This window comes from Tupaia chinensis, unplaced genomic scaffold (genome assembly GCF_000334495.1).
Source record: "Tupaia chinensis unplaced genomic scaffold, TupChi_1.0 Scaffold000549_1, whole genome shotgun sequence".
NCBI lineage: Eukaryota > Metazoa > Chordata > Mammalia > Scandentia > Tupaiidae > Tupaia > Tupaia belangeri.
The window spans coordinates 2611941-2631047 of record NW_006160061.1 but is presented as its reverse complement, the minus strand read 5'-3'; the positions used below and the strand labels follow the sequence as shown (position 1 = coordinate 2631047).

At 39.6% G+C, this 19107-nt stretch overlaps 1 protein-coding gene across 2 annotated transcripts in view; it reads right to left on the bottom strand.

The window, feature by feature from the left end:
* Positions 1–5288: 5288 nt before the first annotated feature.
* NEB (nebulin) overlaps positions 5289–19107 on the bottom strand; it is a 234272-nt gene continuing 220453 nt past the window's right edge. For both annotated transcript variants that reach the window (XM_027775357.1, XM_006157632.1), the window contains 10 exons: positions 17936–18028; positions 16094–16186; positions 15711–15803; positions 15283–15375; positions 14295–14402; positions 14014–14197; positions 13576–13668; positions 11802–11954; positions 11407–11513; positions 5289–5594 (listed from right to left, as the gene is read on the bottom strand). In XM_027775357.1, coding sequence (XP_027631158.1) covers positions 5421–5594; positions 11407–11513; positions 11802–11954; positions 13576–13668; positions 14014–14197; positions 14295–14402; positions 15283–15375; positions 15711–15803; positions 16094–16186; positions 17936–18028 — 1191 coding nt within the window. In that variant the 3' untranslated portion in view covers positions 5289–5420. The remainder of the gene's footprint in view (positions 5595–11406; positions 11514–11801; positions 11955–13575; positions 13669–14013; positions 14198–14294; positions 14403–15282; positions 15376–15710; positions 15804–16093; positions 16187–17935; positions 18029–19107) is intronic.

Here is a 19107-nt window from a genome sequence, read left to right as displayed (position 1 = left end):
CCAACTTCCAGTAGTTCCACACAGATACTGAGTCTGGACTGAACTTGTAGTAGATAGGTCTTAAGAGGCATTAAGCTATGAATTAAATTCTAATAGCCCAATTAGATTTGTATTTTTAAAATTACTGACACAAAAGATAAAATTTACTCTTCTATAAGTTTATGAATTGGGGATGCAGACCAGTCTCTTGGATTCCTAAAAGTTCAGACATTTAAAGAAAGTAGAACTTTGCCTCTCGGAGCCTTTTCAAAATATGGCATGTGTGCCCGAGAGACAGAGACAGGGAAAGTGAGAAGTCACCTCCCAGGAGATGGCCATGCAACACTCCCTTTTCCTCCACTCTTCTCTTGGGATTTTGGGCATGCATGTGCCCAGCGTGATTCTTTTCAGGCCACCAAGTCTAGGACGTGAACCACAGTTAGCCATGTGGGTGTCCAGTGCCTTAACCAGTAGGCTTCCTCCTGGCCCCAGAAACTTTATTAATAAAGCAGATAAAGTATTTTTTCATGAGTATATGTTGATTATTTTCTCACTTTTTTTTTTTTTTTTACTAATATGAAGCCAATTTTTCAAATATAAATAATGCGTCATTGGGAAAGTCATAACATGTTTTGCACAGAAAACCATAAAAATATGTCATGACTTTCCTGATAACCCAATATATAGTGTTTAAATGAACCTTACAATTCATTATGTATCTTCATTTTTAATACCGAAAACAGAATACCCTTAATATTTCAGTTAAGTTAGTAGTGCCATAATGAAGTCATACCTATCAGATAGGCCCTGTTGTCTAACCAAAGACCTCATCTTACTTTAATTTGCTATTACTTTATATGATTGAAAATCCCTGGTTCATTATACAGTGGAGTTTGAATAATTTGATTCTCTAAAACTGAGTTTTTCCTAGAATTCTCTTAAAATGTTAGTTCTCACATATTTAGAAACTGTGTGAGAACTGCTGTTATTCAAAACATCAAGAAAAATGAAACCTAAAGTTAAGGTTTTTTAAGATTGGTTTACTAGATTTATCAGTGTCTTCATTTGTAAGTTAAATCGGGTTTTATGATGTCTGATGACCCACTTACTGATAGATTATGTGTACTACGTGACAGTCATATTTGATCTGTGTTCATTAAAATCTGGCTATTTCAGGCTTGAAAACCTGTGAGTATTTAACAGTAGTAGTCTTAACAATTATGAGAGTTTACTTAGTTATTGGAATAGAATGTTAAATTTTATGATGTATCTTTAACCATTTTCCTTTTATATACTAAACTTTTTTCCAAAGAACAATTAAAATCCAACTGACATGATATGTAAATGCTTACACCTCTGGAAGATACCATTAGTATAAAAGATTAACCCTCCTTTACCTGAGACTGTCCAATTGAGGGCAGTATTTTCAATTGATGATACAAAGAAGAAAGAACTACATAACTTTTCTACTCAGGGAATATTTTTTGGTCACAGTGTGCCAATTTATAATTATAGAAAAGGTTGAGCTTACTATTGGGTTGTTGGAAAGTCTTGATGTATTTTTGTATAGAAAAAATGTCATAACTTTTCTGACAACCCAGTAGACAGCAGGCTTATATGCTGGTGGAAACTGAACATGATAAAATGAAGAATGAGGAAGGCAGATTGAGCCAAAATATAATAATGCAGTTAGTTTATTTGCTACAGGGGTAGTACATCCTATAGGCTTTGAAAACAGCTGGCAGTCTGGTCCCTGAGAGCTAGCCTATGACATAGTACCCTAATTGCTCATAAGTACAGTGATTATTAAAAATTATGCATCAATTTACTACTCTGCCCTCCCCAAAACAGTCATTCCTAACAAAAGGCAGCTTCATTTTTTAAATAGATGGAAGTTCACCTTCAAAAAAGTGAATGTGGACTGTAGTATAATTTGCTACATAATTGAATAGCACATGTCTAGAGAGTTTATTTTTAAAGAATGGGAGTTTTCTATAAGAAAATAGTATTAAGAGGCAAGTCAGTTTTGAGTATAGAAACTGAAGAATGACAGTCTTAACTTCTAAGTATTTATAGAGCTCAGATTGGCAAGCTATAGCCTGCCACTTGTTTATTGATTTGTTTTGGTTGAGATTCTTCTATTGGGCATGTGAGCTTACTGGAGAGGCAAAGAGACAGTGAGAAATCATGTCAGGGGTGGGGCGGGGAGGGGGGGAGGTAGCCACACTGCAATCCCTTCTCTTCCATTCTCCAGTTGGGATTTTGGGCGTGCACACATAGACACCTTGGTGTGTTTCTACCCGCCAGTTCTGGGACCCCCAACTGGTTGGCCATGTGGAGTCTAGTGCCTTAACCACTATACTACCTGTTGGTCCCACCACCTCTTTTTGTGCTGCCTGTGAGCTAACACTTTTTTTTAACTGATTGAAAAATAGAAATTTTTGTGACACATGAAAATAAAGAAATGGAGCCTTACTGGAACAGAGCCATGCTCACATACATACAGTCCTTGGCTGCTTTCCTACTGCAGTGCAGACCTGAGTAGTCAGACTGTGTAGCCCTCCATGCCTAAAATATATACTATCTGGCCCTAGACAGCCTTGTTGTTCTTTCATTATTACTCAAATTCACACTAGGAAATGCTAGTACATTTTTAGAATCCTTTTTCTTAAATTCTCAAACTAGTTTGTGACCTATTTTCTGTGATATTAAGGGACCTAGATAGTTTGAGGGAAAGGCATCTGGCACTAATAAAGTCACAACTGAAATTGAGTCATAGGAGTTTGCTTTCTGTGTTGGTGAGTTACCTCAACCCTACCTCCTGTGGATAGACCTGACTGATTTGCACTTAGAAAAAAGACTAATAGAAGCCACATCAGTCACTTAATAAACCTATAGTATTTTTGTCCCAGCCCTTGGTTAATTCTAAGAGAGTTTAGTTTACATTCACCAAGTATTTATATCTGATAAGCTTTTCAAATGATATAAGTTGAAACATAACAGAAGTACCTGTTCATTCCTTAACTGCACTAGTAGGTGGGAAGTAAGGGTGCAGTTTTTGATTCTGTAACGTCTTATATAGTGTTTGAAGCACAGATGTGTACTTAAAAAGTTCATATTTTATTAGGACTTTCAGGGGAGAATCTGATCCGCAATAAAACCATTCATGAACCATTGAGTGTTGACTATTATCACTTGGCAGTTGAGACTCGGAAACGTTTTTTAAAGAAATGCACTTTTACCTGAAATAAAACTGTAAAAACTTACTGTGCTGTGTGTTGTTTGCTTCATTTTTGTTTGTTTCGTGAGACCTATAATTGTCAAGAACAGCATAATCTAAATACCGACATGAAATGGACATCAGGTGATCTTTATTTTGGAGAGGCTTTTGCTATACGGCGCATGCGTTTGACAGAGACAGAAAGTGAGAAATCACCCCCTAGAGGGGATGGCCACGCTGCGGTCCCTTCTCCATTCTCCTCTTGGGATCTTGGGTACGCACGCACATGCGCCCGGCATGAGTTTAAGCCCCCGGGTCCAGGACTCAAACTGCGGTCGACTACATGGGAGTCCAGCGACATAGCCATTATGCTAACTGTGGTCCCCAGGTGATCATTCTTAAGGCTAGGTGGTAGTTATAGGAAGATTCTTCTGTGTGTATGTTGAAATTTCCCAAGCCTTTTTTCCCTTTTTAGCTCTAGGGTGCATGTGCTTTCCAGAGACAGAAAGTGATAAATCACCCCCCCCGGGGGGGGATGGTCACGCCGCAATCCCTTCTCCTCCATTCTCCTCTCGGGATCGTGGGCATGCACGCACATGCGCCCGGCATGAGTTTAAGCCCCCGGGTCCAGGACTCAAACTGCGGTCGACTACATGGGAGTCCAGCAACATAGCCATCACTCCAACTGCTGGTCTCTCCCAAGCTTTTTTAAAACTAAAGTTAAAAGAGAAAAGTTGTGTCTGTTTTTCTTTGTAATAGCAACTGCAAAGTGCTTTAGCAGACATGTAGGAAATTAACGACCAATCCATTGTAAGTGAGAAAGCATATACTTTGGATAAGTCAGAAGTGTGGGGCGTGGAGAAGTTGGACAATAGAATACTCCACCTTTAGATTTTCACCCAGTTTAAACGACATTTAAAGACTTGAGAATGCGACTGCAGCAGTCTTCCACTTATAGGTGGTGTTGGCATGGTCTGCTTTTCTTGGGACATTGAGTTCCATTAACAGTAACCTCCTGTTAATCATTTGAACCCCATCATCTAGCCCAGGGCCTGGTCATTCTCAGGTGTTTGCACTCTACCCCAGAGCACTTACAGTCTGAGAGCAATTAAGAAATTTGAGGTGCAACAAATTGAGGGATACGTTTTGGGGTTTTATTTTTTTGAAAAATCCTTTCAAGCATTAAGCCGTTGGTTATCTCCCTACCCTTTGCCCCTTTAATACCTTTGCCAGGCAATGGATGGATACCAGTGGGAAAGGTCCCAAAGTTAGAACTGGAATCCAACCCCAGGGCTTAATTTCTAAATCTATAAGAGAAGCTTGCTTGATTCAAGTACAAATAAAAGAGTTTTGAGAATGTCTATTCTTAGACTTTTAGACTTCTTTTTTTTTTTTTTTTTTTTGGTAAATATTTGCTTCAGAGATGAGGGAGTTGGGCGGGGGAGGTGCTGATACTATAATCCCTCGAGATTTTGGGGACACACGTGTCTAGTGTGTTTTTCAAGCCACCAGTTCTGGAACTCAACTGTTTTTGGCCATGTGAGATCCAGCTGCTTTCACTACTAGACCACTGAGTGGTCCAGTCTTAACACATTTTTAATAGTACATTTCTTTAAAAAAATAATTTAGTGGAAGGGATTAAGTTTCTTATTTCTTTTAATTGATAGAGATTTTAAAGCCATCAAAAATAATGTATTTCTTCAGAGTTTGTTGCACAATTACCAATTTTATTAGTTGCCAGTTTATATTGACTACCAGCTTTATAACTTCAGAAGTGGGTTAGAAATAAAAGCATTAACATTCAGTAAGCAAGGAAAAGGAATAGATTCTATTTTGCCTTATGTCTCATATGCTCAGAATCTCTGTTTTAGAAAAGAAATACTGTTAAACAGTTTATAATGGAGGGAGACCAGACTGAAATGGCAATAACATTGTACAAGCTTTTAAAATATTCTGAAACTTATTTAAAAACCCAATAATGGCAGTTTTAAAATTTAAAGGTTTACTGTTCTCAAGTTTTATGTGCAAATCCAGATAATGGAGATGTTAAATAACTGGACTGACTAGTGATACTAATGTTTTACTGGGGTTCCTATAGAAGCAGATTAAGAGATGCAAAAAAACCTTTAGGCAGCTTAAGAACTTGAGTAATAGAATCTACATTGAAATATTAACTGCAGGGTTTGCAGGTCCTGCAGACAGGTGTGATGCTTTGAAATGCTTAAATAGCTTCAACGTAGTTGGCGGGGAGCATGCCGGTCCTGCCAGTCCTCTGCACAGTGCCATACATCCAACCTTCATCAATAGCTTGAACATTTACGATAGCATCTCCATCTTTGAAGGACACCTCATCTGCATCAGCAGCCATATAGTCATACATGGCCCGGAAGATTTTCTATTCATGGGAATGGAAAAGAAGGAAAAATTTATATTGAATTTCCAGCATATAGCACAATGACAAATAGTATCTTTACACAAAAGGTGCAACCACCACCAATAAAGTAAAAGAACACTATATTTTCTATACTAAAAAATACAAATTAGGGATTACTTACAATAAGGGATTAAGATCTAAAGTGTATAAAGAACTACAACTCAACACCAAAACAAGCAAAAAATCGGATATGAATAGACATTTCTCCAAAGAAGATAAGACAGCCAGCCAATAACCACATGAAAAGAATAATCAGTCATTAGAGAAAGTGAAGCCACAATGAGATAACTTCATATTTTCCAGAAGAGTGACCGCCAAAAAGACGCGCCAGGTATTAGGATGAGGGAAATTGTAATCCTCAAAAACAGCTGGTTGGGGGACCAGCAGTTAGCGTAATTGCTATGTCGCTGGCCTCCCATGTAGCCGACTGCGGTTTGAGTCCCAGACCCGGTGGCTTAAACTCACACCAGGCGCGTGTGGGTGTGCCCAAGATCCCGAGCGGAGAATGGAGGAGAAGGGACTGCAGTGGGTCCCTCCCCCCTGGGAGGGGGGGGGTGATTTCTCACTTTCTGCCTGTCTCTCTCTGGTGAGCACACACGCCCTATAGTGAATACCTCTCCAAAAAAAGAAAAGAGTTCCACAGTTAGCAATGTTACTAGGTTGTCGGAAAAGTCATGATGTGTTTTTGCTATGCAAAGAGGTGTCATGACTCTGGATGACCCAGTAAATATGAAATGCCCATTAAATACCATATTACCCAGAAGTATATACCCAAGAGGAATTAAAACATGTCAGCATGATAATTTATACAACCATATTGATAGTATTATTCATAACAGCCGTAATACGGAGGCAGCTCGTATGCCTTCCAACTGATGAACAAAATGTGTTACATTTATTCAGCAGAATATTTAATAAATAGAATTAAGTACGAATACATGATACAACATGAATGAACCTCAAAACATTAAGTAAAACCATGTTCCGAAGTCAATAGACTACATGACATTTACATGAAAGTGCCCCCAAGCAGGCAAATGGGTAGAGACAAAAAGTGGGCTATTAGGTTCCTAGGACTGGATGAAGCAAGAAGGGAAAGGCACGATGGGGGATGAGTGCTGATGGGTTCAAGTTTGTCTAAGAAATTTTTTACTATAGGGTGTGTATACCTGCCAGAGAAACAGACATCTCAGGAAGAAATGACCCCCCGGGGGATGGTCACGCTGAAATCCCTTCTCCACTCTCCTCTTGGGATTTTGCACATACACCCGGCATGAGTTTTAAGCTGCTGGGTCCCAGACTCGAACCACAGTCGACTATGTGGGAGTCCAGCAACTTAACCATTATGCCATCTTCTGGTCCTGGTTCATATTTGCTTTTATGATGAAAATGTTCTAAGATGGTGATGATTGAGCAATTTGTAAATGAACTGGAAATCATTGAATTGTATACTTTATATAAACTTAACACTACATTAATTATAGATCCAAAATATTTGTGTGTATACACCAAGAAAAATGCTTATTTTGCATGTGTGGCTGTGGCCTTTTATTCTTTCCTGAGGTCAGTCTTGTGATTTTTGAATTTCAGTATTGCATGTGTTTTTTTTTTTTTTTTTTTTTTGTCCACTTTGGGGTTTGGGAGTGCACCAGTAGTAAAATTTTAAAAGCAATCCAACATAATGTTAAAAATTTTATCACTTCGGAGTTATAAATAATAAGTGAAAATACCCAACATTTTTTCCTAAAAGCAGGTCACTGGTCAGTAGTTTAGGATTTAACCTATATATTTTTTTTCCTGCTTTCTAAAACATCCACATATAAAACATGTTCATATTCACAAATAAAAATTTCCCCTCGGCCCTATTTAGTCATTTCCATTTTTCTGGACATTTAGTTGTCATCCTTTTTCCTTACACTATAGTGAACATTCTAGTGTTTGTCTTTGGGCAAATAATTGCTGAAGAAAAGAGTTTTAAAAGTGATAGTGTTCGGTCATCTGGTGGCACTGTGGTTAAGACAAAAGGATCCCACATAGTCGACTGCACAGTTCAAGTCCCAGACCTGAAGGCTTGAACAGTACGTTTGGTGCATGTGTGTACGTGCCCCAAATTCTGAACGGAGGGAGTAATGGAGGAGAAGGGATTGCAGCATGACCATTCCCACGGGAGGCGCTTTCACACTTCTTTCCAGTGAGCACAGGTGCCCTCTAACAAATTTAAATAAATGAATTAATGTGAAAGTGTTAGACCAAATGGTACGCGTGTTCACATATTTGAAATTTGGTACTCTAATGTTTAAATGAGGTACTTGTATTGTTTTCATATTTCTGCCATGATTTGTGGTAAATACCTTTTATGGCTTTTTTGTTTTGTTTTGTTTTTGTTTTTTTGTTTAATTTGCCAGAAGGTGCATGTGTTTGGAGACAGCGAGGAAATAAGGGCCACCTCTATGGGCGGTGGTCACACCACAGTCCTCCATTTCTCTCTCTCTCTCACACACACACACACACACACGCCCAATGTCTTTTTTTTTTTTGAGAGGTTTTTGCTATAGGGTGCGTGCGCTCGCCAGACAGACAGAGAGAGACATAGAGACAGAAAGCGAGAAATCACCCCCCAGGGGGGATGGTCACGCCGCAATCCCTTCTCCTCCATTCTCCTCTCGGGACCTTGGGCACGCACGCACATGTACCCGGCATGAGTTTTAAGACACCGGGTCCGGGACGCGAACCGCGGTCAACTGTGTGGGAGTCCAGCGACATAGCCATTACGCTAACTGCTGGTTCCCAACGCCCAATGTCTTTTAAGCTGCTGGTTCCAGGACTTGAATCTCATGGCCAACCATGTAGGATCCAGCCACCTTAACCACCAGGCCATGAGCTGGCTCTTAGTTGCCTATCTTTTTTTTTCAATTTGTCATAAATTATTCATTCATACTTTTCCAGGTCATTTTATTTTGGGTGGAGGAGATAATTTATCCTAAATTATGGAGTGTTTTAATGCTTTTTAGATACTAATATTTTTGTTACATGTGCTGTAAATATTTTCTCGTAGTCTGATGTGTTTGTTCTTGTTAAAGAATTGAAATTTTATGGACAAATCTGTTAGTCTTTCTTTACACTACAAATCTAGTGATTTTGAAGCTTGCTTACAAAGGCTTTCCCCACTCCCAATAGTTTGTTTTAATGAACCCGAAGGCATGTGCTCTCACTAGAGAAAGAAGAGGAGAGAGGAAGCATCCCCAATGGGTTGTGGTCATGGCACAATCTTCATTTCTCCATCCTGTCAGGATTTTATGTGCACCTCCAAGTCCAGAACTTGAACCAAACAGCCAGCCATGTGGGATCTGGTTCCCTTAACCTCTAGCCACACGCCAGTATTTTAAAAGTACTGTTTATTTTCCGGTAGTACCTGTACAGTTCATTTTTCATGTTTCGGTACTTGGTACAGCTGTAATTTAAGTATGCTTTGAGATAGGTTTTTAATTTTTACTATTATTTTGCTAAATTGACAACTAGTTATCCCAAGATCATGTAACCCATTACTTTCCTGATGACCTTTAATGCTTTAAAGATCTGTCATAGTTTGAATTCCCCCCCCCCGGCCCCACCCCCAGCTCTGTGTGGTAAGGCGTGGCTGTATTATAAAAGTGTTGCCTTAAAAACTTAATCCATGGCTGGTGTCCCAAGAGTGGAGCCTGTGGGTATGGTAAGGTAATTGGATGATTGAATTCTGAGGGGTTTATAAAGGTGGAAAGGGATTAGGCAAGCAGAAATATTATTTTCAGCTGCTTTGCTCAGTTCTTGCCCTCCGCCATGCTGTCGCCTCACTTGAACTCCAAACTGTGAGCTGAATAAAGCCCTGTTCTTGGGAATCGGTATTTCCGTTGGCAGTGTAATAGCAGGCTAAGACGAGGTCCATTTCTGGACTAAACAAATTTTTGTATTTATCACCATGCCAATCCTGTAGTTGTGGCCTTATAGTATGTATAGTATGTTTTGCTTATATATATATATATTTTTTTTTTTTTACTGTGGATACATGTGCTTGCCAGAAAAAGAGAGAAAAGGAAAATGAAAAATCATCTCCCAGGAAGGATGACCACAGTACAAACCTTTCTCTTCCATTCTCCTTTTGGGATTTTAGGCATACACACACACACATACACACACACACACTAGTGTGTTTTTCAAGCTCCTATATGTCCAGAATTCAAACTGCAGAGTCATCCATGCCTTAACCATGCAACCTGCTGGCCCTATATTTTGCTCTTTTATGGTTAAATCTGTCTCTATGGGAATTTTTAAAACGTACTTGGTTATTTTTGCATCCTTCCAAACTTTCAAGTAAGTTGTAAGATTGGCATACAAATTTTCAAAACAGTGCTACGAGATTTTCGTTGGAATTGCTTTGCACTTACTAACTTATTTAAGGAGAGATGACAACTTCAAGGTATTCCCTTCCCGATACATAATGGGTCTTAACACTTATTTAGATCTTCTTTTGTGTCCTTTAGTAAAGGTAGTTGTCTTCATACAAATGCTGTTTCAATCCTACAGTATTATATTTTTCTGAGGTTATGAGTGGGATCTAGGGTTTTAAACTAATGCAAGTTTTAAGGTAGGTGTATTGTGAATGTGGTTTGGCTGACCTGTTCAATATATATTAATAGGGGGAATCTAAGACATGGCATGTACACATGTTTGTACATGGGCATAATACATGTGTACATTCTTAAAGAATGAGTCTAAGCAACAAATGTTTAATTCAAGATAGTTGGTGAGGCCAAGGAACAAAACTGATGCTTGCTCTATTTTTTTTTAATCATTGAATAATGCTTTTTCTTTCTTTTCATTAATTTGGGCTTGGTAATGAGTGGGTTTTCTATTATTACTGTTAAGATGAGACATGTAGTAAAAGATCATTACATAAAATAGATGGTTTGGGAGCTGGCAGGTGGTGTGGTGATTAAGGGCACTGGATTCCCACATGGCTGACTGCAGTTTTAGTCCTAGATCTGGCAGCTTGCTTTCTCACTTTCTCTCTCTCTGTCCCTCTCTGGTCAAATTAAATAAATGAATGAATAAATAAATAAAGTTAAATAAAACAATTATTAAAAAAAATATGGTTTGACTTTTACTATAGAAATGGAAAAAGAAATACTGGGGCCAGCAGGTGGTGTGGTGGTTGAGGTGCTGGACTCCCACATGGCTGACCATGGTTCGAGTCCTGGGTCTGGTGGCTTGCTTTCTCATTTCCCTCTCTCTCTCTGTCTCTCTGTTCTGGTTAAATTAAAAATAATAAAAATAAATAAAGTTAAATAAATAATTCTTTAAAAAGAATAGAAATACCAGAATATCTATACAGTCATCCCTCACTGCCCCTGGGGGATTGGTTCCAGGACCCTGGTAGATACCAAAATCATTTAATACTCAAGTCCCTTAGATAAAATGGCATAGTATTTACATATAACCTATACACATATTCTCTTACACTTTTAAATTGTGTAGAGATCACTTACAGTACCTAATACAATGTAAATGGTATGTAAATAGTTGTCATAGTTTAGTCAACAATGACAAGAAAAAAGTGTATGTTCAGTGCTTGTGCACTCATTGTGTTTGGTACACATACGCAACAATGGAACATGTCAATCTACCTGTTGGTTGAGTCTGCAGATGCAGAACCTGCGGACATGGAGGGCCGATTGTAACTGTTTTCGCACATATTAAAATAAAAATGATTTGAGTACTTTCTGTATTATTTACTTACTCCAGCAGTAGAGGGATGAGATGGAATAGAAGATACTGTTGTCTGTTGGGTAGCGACTGAAGATGATCGTTGTTGTGGGAGCTCTGTGGCTTTTGCATGTTTGTAAGCTGAAAAGAAGGGGACACTTATAAGGAAAGCATGGCTGGACATCGTATCCATGTTTAGCAGCTGAGGAGTGTTGTCTTTATCCCAACTTAAAAAGAGTGACCTCCAAGGAAGGAGGAACTAACAACATAATGAAAACGAAGCATCTAGGTTCATGTAACTCTCCATAGTTGTTAAGTATTGTCTTATTAAAATGAAGGATCCTAATTTGTTTTAATCAAAGCATGTCTCATAGTAACTGTTACTGAGCAGGGTGGCCGTGACTGTCAGTCTGTGCCACCCACTTGTACCTGTTGAGGTTGTCGAGAAAATGATGCCCCCATCACTGTAGGTGGAGAGGTGGTGGTCGGCAGCTTCTGAATGCTCAGACTTCTCTTCACCCCCACTGATGCTCAGTGCACTGGCAGATCGAGACTGCTCCCGGCTCCTGCGCTGGGCTTGGACTGGGAGAGATACAGTTCAGAGATGTAGCAGAGGGAGGATTTCTATGCTAGCAAGGTCTAATACAGTAATTGACTCTTAGTTGATGTTATTTTTTGCCATGCATGGTTATAAGTAGTATTTTAAGGAACAAGCCCTCACCACTCTTCTGACATATGGTGGCCATCCTTATTTTACAGAGGAGAGCTTAGGTAAATGGCCAAAGACCATGTAACAGGTGGCACAGCCTGGTTTCCACTCCTTTCCTCACCCTGTCCTCTCTTCTAGCTTGCCAAAATAAGTGGACAGTAGCATTCACGTTCAGATGCCGTCTTCAACTTCTCTAGAAAATCCTTCCTAACTTCCAAGTTAATCTCAGATTTTTTTCCTCTGTATTTCCACAGTATCATAGGCAGACTTTTCAAACTGCATGTGCCAGGGAGTAACCATGGCCTCTTTCTTCATCAGCAGACTAGAGTATAAATCCTTTGAGAACAAGCACTACCTCATAATCTACTTTTTAATAGCAACAGAAGGCACAGTAGCATGTAGCTATTTTGATAAATAAATAATCTTCCTTGACACAGAGAGCTCAGCTCCTAAAGTCAAATCTATTCTTTTTCCTTTGCCTATTGTTTTTTAAAGATTTCTCCAGCATAAAAATTTACTATCTTTTTGGGAACCAGCAGTTAGCGTAATGGCTATGTCGCTGGACTCCCACGTAGTCGACCGCAGTTCATGTCCCGGACCCGGTGGCTTAAAACTCACGCCGGGCACGTGTGCGTGCGTGCCCAAGATCCCGAGAGGAGAATGGAGGAGAAGGGATTGCGGCGTGACCATCCCCTCTGGGGGGTGATTTCTCGCTTTCTGTCTCTATGTCTCTCTCTGTCTGTCTGGCGAGCGCACGCGCCCTACAGTGAAAATCTCTCCAAAAAAAAAAAATTTACTATCTTTTTTTCTTTAGGTAAAAACAAAACAAAACATAACCACAAGAAAAAAAAGTTGGGGATGCAAGTAATAGTGGGACTTATACTGAGGTAGTCAAACAGAATCTTTCTAGCTTCAATTTTCTTATTAGGTGTCAGCTAAGTCACAAAATATTTTTCTATGTTTTTCTAAACAAAAATGTGTCATGACTTTCCTGATGACCCAATAGAAAATTGGTTTGGCCCACTAATCAAAAAAGGGTTTTTATGCTCAAAGGGGAAAATCAGAAAACTGAAATCCTCCAGACACATGTGCATGCGTGCCTAAGATCCCGAGAGGAGAATGGAAGAAAAGGGATTGTGGCGTGGCCATCCCCCCAGGAGGTGATTTCTCACTTTCTGTCTCTCTGTCTCTCTCTGTCTTTCTGGCGAGCACACGCACTCTATAGCTAAAACCTCTCTCTCTCTCTCTCTATATATATATATAGATAGATATATAGATATATATATCTATATATCTATCTATATATATATCAGAATTTGCCCAGAGGTCTTAGTGAATGGCTCAAACCTGAATAGCTTAGGAAAAAAAAAAAGAAGAAAGAAAGAAAGAAAAAGAAAAAGAAAGAAAATTGAAATCCCCAAGGGGAAAGACTTTCAGAGCCTAAAAGTCGTTGACTCTAGCCTACCACATGGTTAATTTTTCAGGGTAACATACCATTAATCAAGTGTAAGCTTCGGGATTGAATGTTGTCTTCTGCTGGGTCATAGTCAAAAACTGAGCCTGGATTAGTACGCCAGACACGTAGACCTGAAAGGAAAACTGCTGATCAGAACAGGTACTCTTGGGCTCTTCCAGTAACTTGAAAACAAAGGCATTTTAAACAAGCACAGGAGGACTGAATCGCTTTTTTTCTTTTCTTTTTTTTTTTTTTTTGCAAAGGTTCTGGTCATGTCTCTTCAAAATAAAGATAAGGTAAAAGAGATGTCAGCTTTGCAAAATGAAATAATAGGCGCCTTTCTTTCAGGTCCAAGGAAAACACAGGCTGATGTCCATTTGACTTAATGCAGATAATGTCACTTTCACCCTTCTAGTTCTCTTAAAGTTGTTTCCTTTTAACCCCAGCCCCTCTCTCCAACTCAAGGCCTCAGTTACCTGTAACAGTCTCCTGGTCCTGGTCATTCCGTTTTTGCTCCATTTCTACCACTTTCCTTTGAATACCTCGGTAGTTGATGTCACTGAAGTCCTGTGTGTTCTTCTTCACTCGCTCAGTGATAGGGTCTGTCACCACTGGTGTGAAGCAACCCTTGTGTTTCTCAAAGTCCTCATGATACTTCACCTGAAATGCCATGAGTTTATGAAAATATGACGTGATCGTTTCCTTCTCACGTGTTCTGACAGGCCGTCCAGCCAGCCCTAAAGAATCCCTGACTCACCGTTGAGATGTGCCGTTGTGTCTCCCTCACCCGTCTCATTTCTGGGGTATCCAGCACATAGGCAGCCTTGCCTTGTATCTGTTTCCGGAAGCTGTCAGAATAAAGAACCTGACCAAGGAGAGACCTTGAATGAGTACAGGCCATGATGCTGTCCTGATCCAAAACCCCACAGCCTTTCGAACAGATGGAGATTGAAAGGAGCTGAGGAGGGAAGCTTGAGTCAGCAGAAAGCGCCCATCGGACACATGACTCGCAGTGGCCCAGGTCGGCACGAAGACCAACAGGGCTCTCATCAGAGAAGAAAGAACTTAGTTTTACTTTGAGAATGAAAATTTCATTTTTAAAAGAGAAAGGGACATGGTATAAATTTGGAAAAAAAAAAAGGGGGTGGGGTGGGGGAGGATCGCTTCTTAAGGCTGCTAGGAATCATAGTACCAGCATATTTGGCAATAAATCTGATAAGAGACTTTAAAAGGACTGTCCTTTGAAATAAGAAATCCTTTTTCTTAGGTTCTGTCCAGATTTCCGAAACTAGTATGCCATTCAACATCCTCCAGGCATGAAAGTTTAAATCACCAAAGCCAAAGAATATTAGAATATTACCATTTTAGAATATTACCCATTTCAGAAAAGAACCTTTGAAGGAGTGCAGAAGATTGAGGATGTTAGGAAGTCAATTGGTTACAGATGATTATGTAAGACCACCTCAGACTATAGTAAAAGGAGAAAGAAAACATCAGCAGTTGTTATGTTTAGTATAACCACGTGGAATTTAAAAGCACAGGAGTGTTAATTTTTGTGAAAATGTTCAGTTGAATAAGAAAGTGCACATCTTTATGGTATTAACACGTTATTTTCCAAGATGTATCATTTCTCTCTCTTTTTGAATTTTAGTGTGTTTTTCAGTGGGATGAGAAAGGCACATTTTTATGATGTTAAGATGTTATTTTCCAAGTCGTTGCACTACTCTTTTAACCCTAGAAAATACCGAGCTAATGTTTTCTTGGTTGCGCTTAGCCCTTTCCATCTCTGGAGTGACAGGTGTCGGAGTTGCTTTTCTCATATTTTCTTTGTATAATACCTAGGGGGGGCCAAAAGAGCATCCAGATATCAGAGAGCAGAAAACCAGTTCTAAAAAAACCCATCATTTAACTTGTTATGACTCAATTACATCACACTCTATAAGAAACATCTCAGGAAGATAAAGCCATTAAAATGTTATAGTAGAAAGCAAAAGATTAAGAAAAGTAAAATCAGTGTGAGCTGATGGGGTGGGGTTGTTGCTTGTAAATGGACAAGGAAACATTTTTAAAGATACACAGAAGTTCGGAAACACCATGAGATAAATTAGTGGTATAACTGTTTGCCAGGCTTGTTAAAATTTTAATGGATTATGTTTTTTCCTCTCTGAAATACCGAGCTAAAGTTTTCTTGATTGCGTCTGACTCTTTCCATCTCTGGAGTAAAGGGTGTGGGGGTTGCTTTCCCCAGGCTCTCTTTGTATAACACCTGTGAGATACAAAGTTGTACCCAAAAATCACTAGGAGGCAATACTTACAAATGCAATTCGATGTGGGGATTGCACTATGTTTAATCTATTGCTATTAGTGAGGACAGCTCTCAGAAAGAAAGCTTAAAAAAATAGTTAATGGCAACGGTAATTGTATGATATTTAGAGGAGACTGAAATTAACGGGTGTTTTGTTTGTTTTTAACCTAGGATGGATGGTGTTAGGAGCAGGCCAAACTGCAGGGGTTACTTTGCAAAACTGAAAACACTTTCATTTCTCAAGACAATACCGAGCTAATGTTTTCTTGATTGCGTTTGACTCTCTGCATCTCTGGAGTGACAGGGGTTGGGGTGGCTTTCCCCACATTTTCTTTGTACAAAACCTATATGAGTCCAATGGAGCCAAAAAAGCCAAAAAGAAGAAAAGAATGACAGTTACCAAGAGGAAGTGGAACAGATAACATTTTTTTAAAGAAATAGTTATTTAATTTTATTTAGTTGTTATTATTTTTTTAATTTGACCAAAGAGAGACAGAAAGAGAGGGAAAGTGAGAAAGCAAGCTGCCAGGTCTGAGACTCGAACCGTGGTTGCCCATGTGGTAGTCCAGCGCCTTAATTATCATGCCACCTGCCGGCCCCCAGATAATGTTTAATGAGGCTAAGGGCACCAAACCATTGGACAGTAAGGTTAGATGGAAAGCAGTATGTTCCCCAGGGAACATAATTACAGTGAGACACGTTTCCCAGGTCTCTTGCCCTGAAATCCTTGCAGACTGTGAGAATGATCCCAGAAGAAATGAGACACCATCGTTCTTACACTAGTCTGTGAAGGTCAAGTGCCTACGGTTCATCTAAATGGAAGCTATAGGCAAAGGCTTAAATCTCCCTGGGGAGAGCAGGGGTGCTCCTATGTAGCTACTGGTACTTTATTCACCACTGAGACCCTCGACACACCAGTAAAAGTAGGCTTTTGGACCAGGCAAAGAGTTTCCCCTATCAGTTTTCCCTCCTTATCCTCTGTGAGCTGCCTCTTACTGTAGTACAGTTCAACATTAAATTTTTCAGTAAAGAAAAATGTTTTGGTGATTATATCCCTATTAAGGTAAATCCATAGGAAACACTTCATGGTAAATCCTTGACCTCCATGTCATTCTGGAGCTACTGGAGGTTTAGGAACTAGTACTCAAGAGAAAGAATTCTGATAGAGGAGTGGTTTTCAGGTTGGGGTCCCTAGACAGTAAAGTCCATTGACCTGAGAACTTTTCAGAAATGCAGATTATCTGGCCCTGTACCAGAGTGAGAGAGCGTGTGGACAGGACCCCGCAGACTGGTTTAACTAGCCCGGCGGGTGATTCTGATGCACGCTAAGGTTTTAGGAGCACTGCGCTCAAAAAGAGAAGCCTGCAGACCATGTCAGTGGTGAGGGCTACAAGGCTGTTCACCATTGAAAGCTAAAGTCTTTACATAAAGAAACCCCAATCCCTCGTAACTTAGAAATGTGTAGATAGACTATCACAGCACAAGCTTACAGGAGCTGCTTCTCTGAAGTTGGCAGTGAGAGGTCATGATAAGAGAGAACAACCAAAAGCCCTTTCAAATTGGTAAAACCAGCAAGTCATTCAGTGCCACTTTGCTTTTTAAGTGACTCGAAAATCAATGGTTACGTCTACTACTGGGTCACGATTTATATCATCCTTGAAGGAGAGGGTCAGGGGTTATTTTCCCCAAGGTCTCTTTGTCTAAATGTAAGTTAGAACCTAAAGTCATCAATGAAGACAACGAAATCAGAACGCCAGTATTCAAGGGTCCCACCCCTCCCGTCCCTGTCCCCAGCTTCACAAGTACGTAAAACCAGAGACCTTGGGTGTAGTAGGTCGAAAGTAGGGAGACATGAACAAAAGGATGTTTTCTAGAAAAACCTGTTACTTTTTGATATTAGAATTTTATGGATTAAAGCACTCTTGTTATTATGGGGTTAAAGCTCGAAGTAGCCCTAAAGAAAGAGAAATGTAGTAAGAAATACACAACATTTAGATCATCTTTAAGAAGATTAATATGTATTATTTTAAGTCATTAAAGTAGTTTTAGAAGATGATTAAAGGGGTGGTTTTGCTCTTTTCTTGCTGAAGTACCGAGCTGATATTCTCTTGATTGTGTTTGACACGCTCCATCTCTGGAGTGATGGGTAAAGGGGTCCCCTTGCCCATGTTTTCTTTGTATAACACCTGTGCAAGAAGAAGGCATCCAGAAAAACAACCATAAGTAACATTTCGTTTGCTGCGAGGTTTAAAGGGTGAGACTACCCTTGTTACAAAATACAAAATAGTCCTAGGAGCCAGGAGTTACATGCTGAGAAGACGCCACATACCACTTTAAGAAAAGCCATTATTGCAACGGGCACTTTGTACCCTGTAAAGTAGCAAGGACCCCAGCTGCAGGGAGAGGGAACGGGAGGGGTGGAAGCCTTCAGGATTATCCTTGTTATTTTGTTTGCTTCTGTGAGCACAACGCCTCCTAAACAGTCACGCGGGGATTTGAAATTGTTAGGACGTGGTTTTGTTATTATCCACGCAAAGGAAAAGCCTCGTTGTTTTTTTAAATGTTTAAAATATCAGATGAAGTAAGATCAAAATGAACTATTAAAGAAACAAACACGTGTGTCCTTTTGCTAAGATACAGTACAAGCAAAGGAAGTGGAGAGAGTTTTAAAAAAGAATAGATGTTAAGGAATAGTTTCATTCAAAAGTTAAATGGCATGGGTTTCTTTTTGTCCCTTTCTTGTTCCAAAATACCGAGCTAAGGTTTTCTTGATTGTGTTTGACTCTCTGCATCTCAGGAGTGATGGGAATTGGGATTCCTGTCCCCAAATTTTCCTTGTATAGCACCTGTATGATAGGAAAAAGCATCCAGAACAAAAGGAGCAGTCAATGGCTTGTCTACTTGGGAGCAAATGGGAGGGGCGGGAGAAAAGAATAAGGTTGAGGAAGGAAACTACCAGAAGCTTGTGGTTTCAGCCTGTATAAGCCTAAAGACATCCTTAAAAGCAAAGGAATGCCAGAAAAAGAAGCGAAAACTAAGAAATAGGAAAGGGAAATGTTATTTTTGTTGTTTGAACTATCTCTGCAGCACGGACCACTGTGAAAGGCAGTAATTAGTCTTTGGCAGCTTGCTTGGAAGAGGAAGAAACACTGAGAGGCAGACACAAAACCAAGGAAGTTATTTTTGATTTAGAAATGCTATTAATAAATCACATAAGGATATTGGGATTTTACAAACATATATACGAAGATATACACAAATCTTC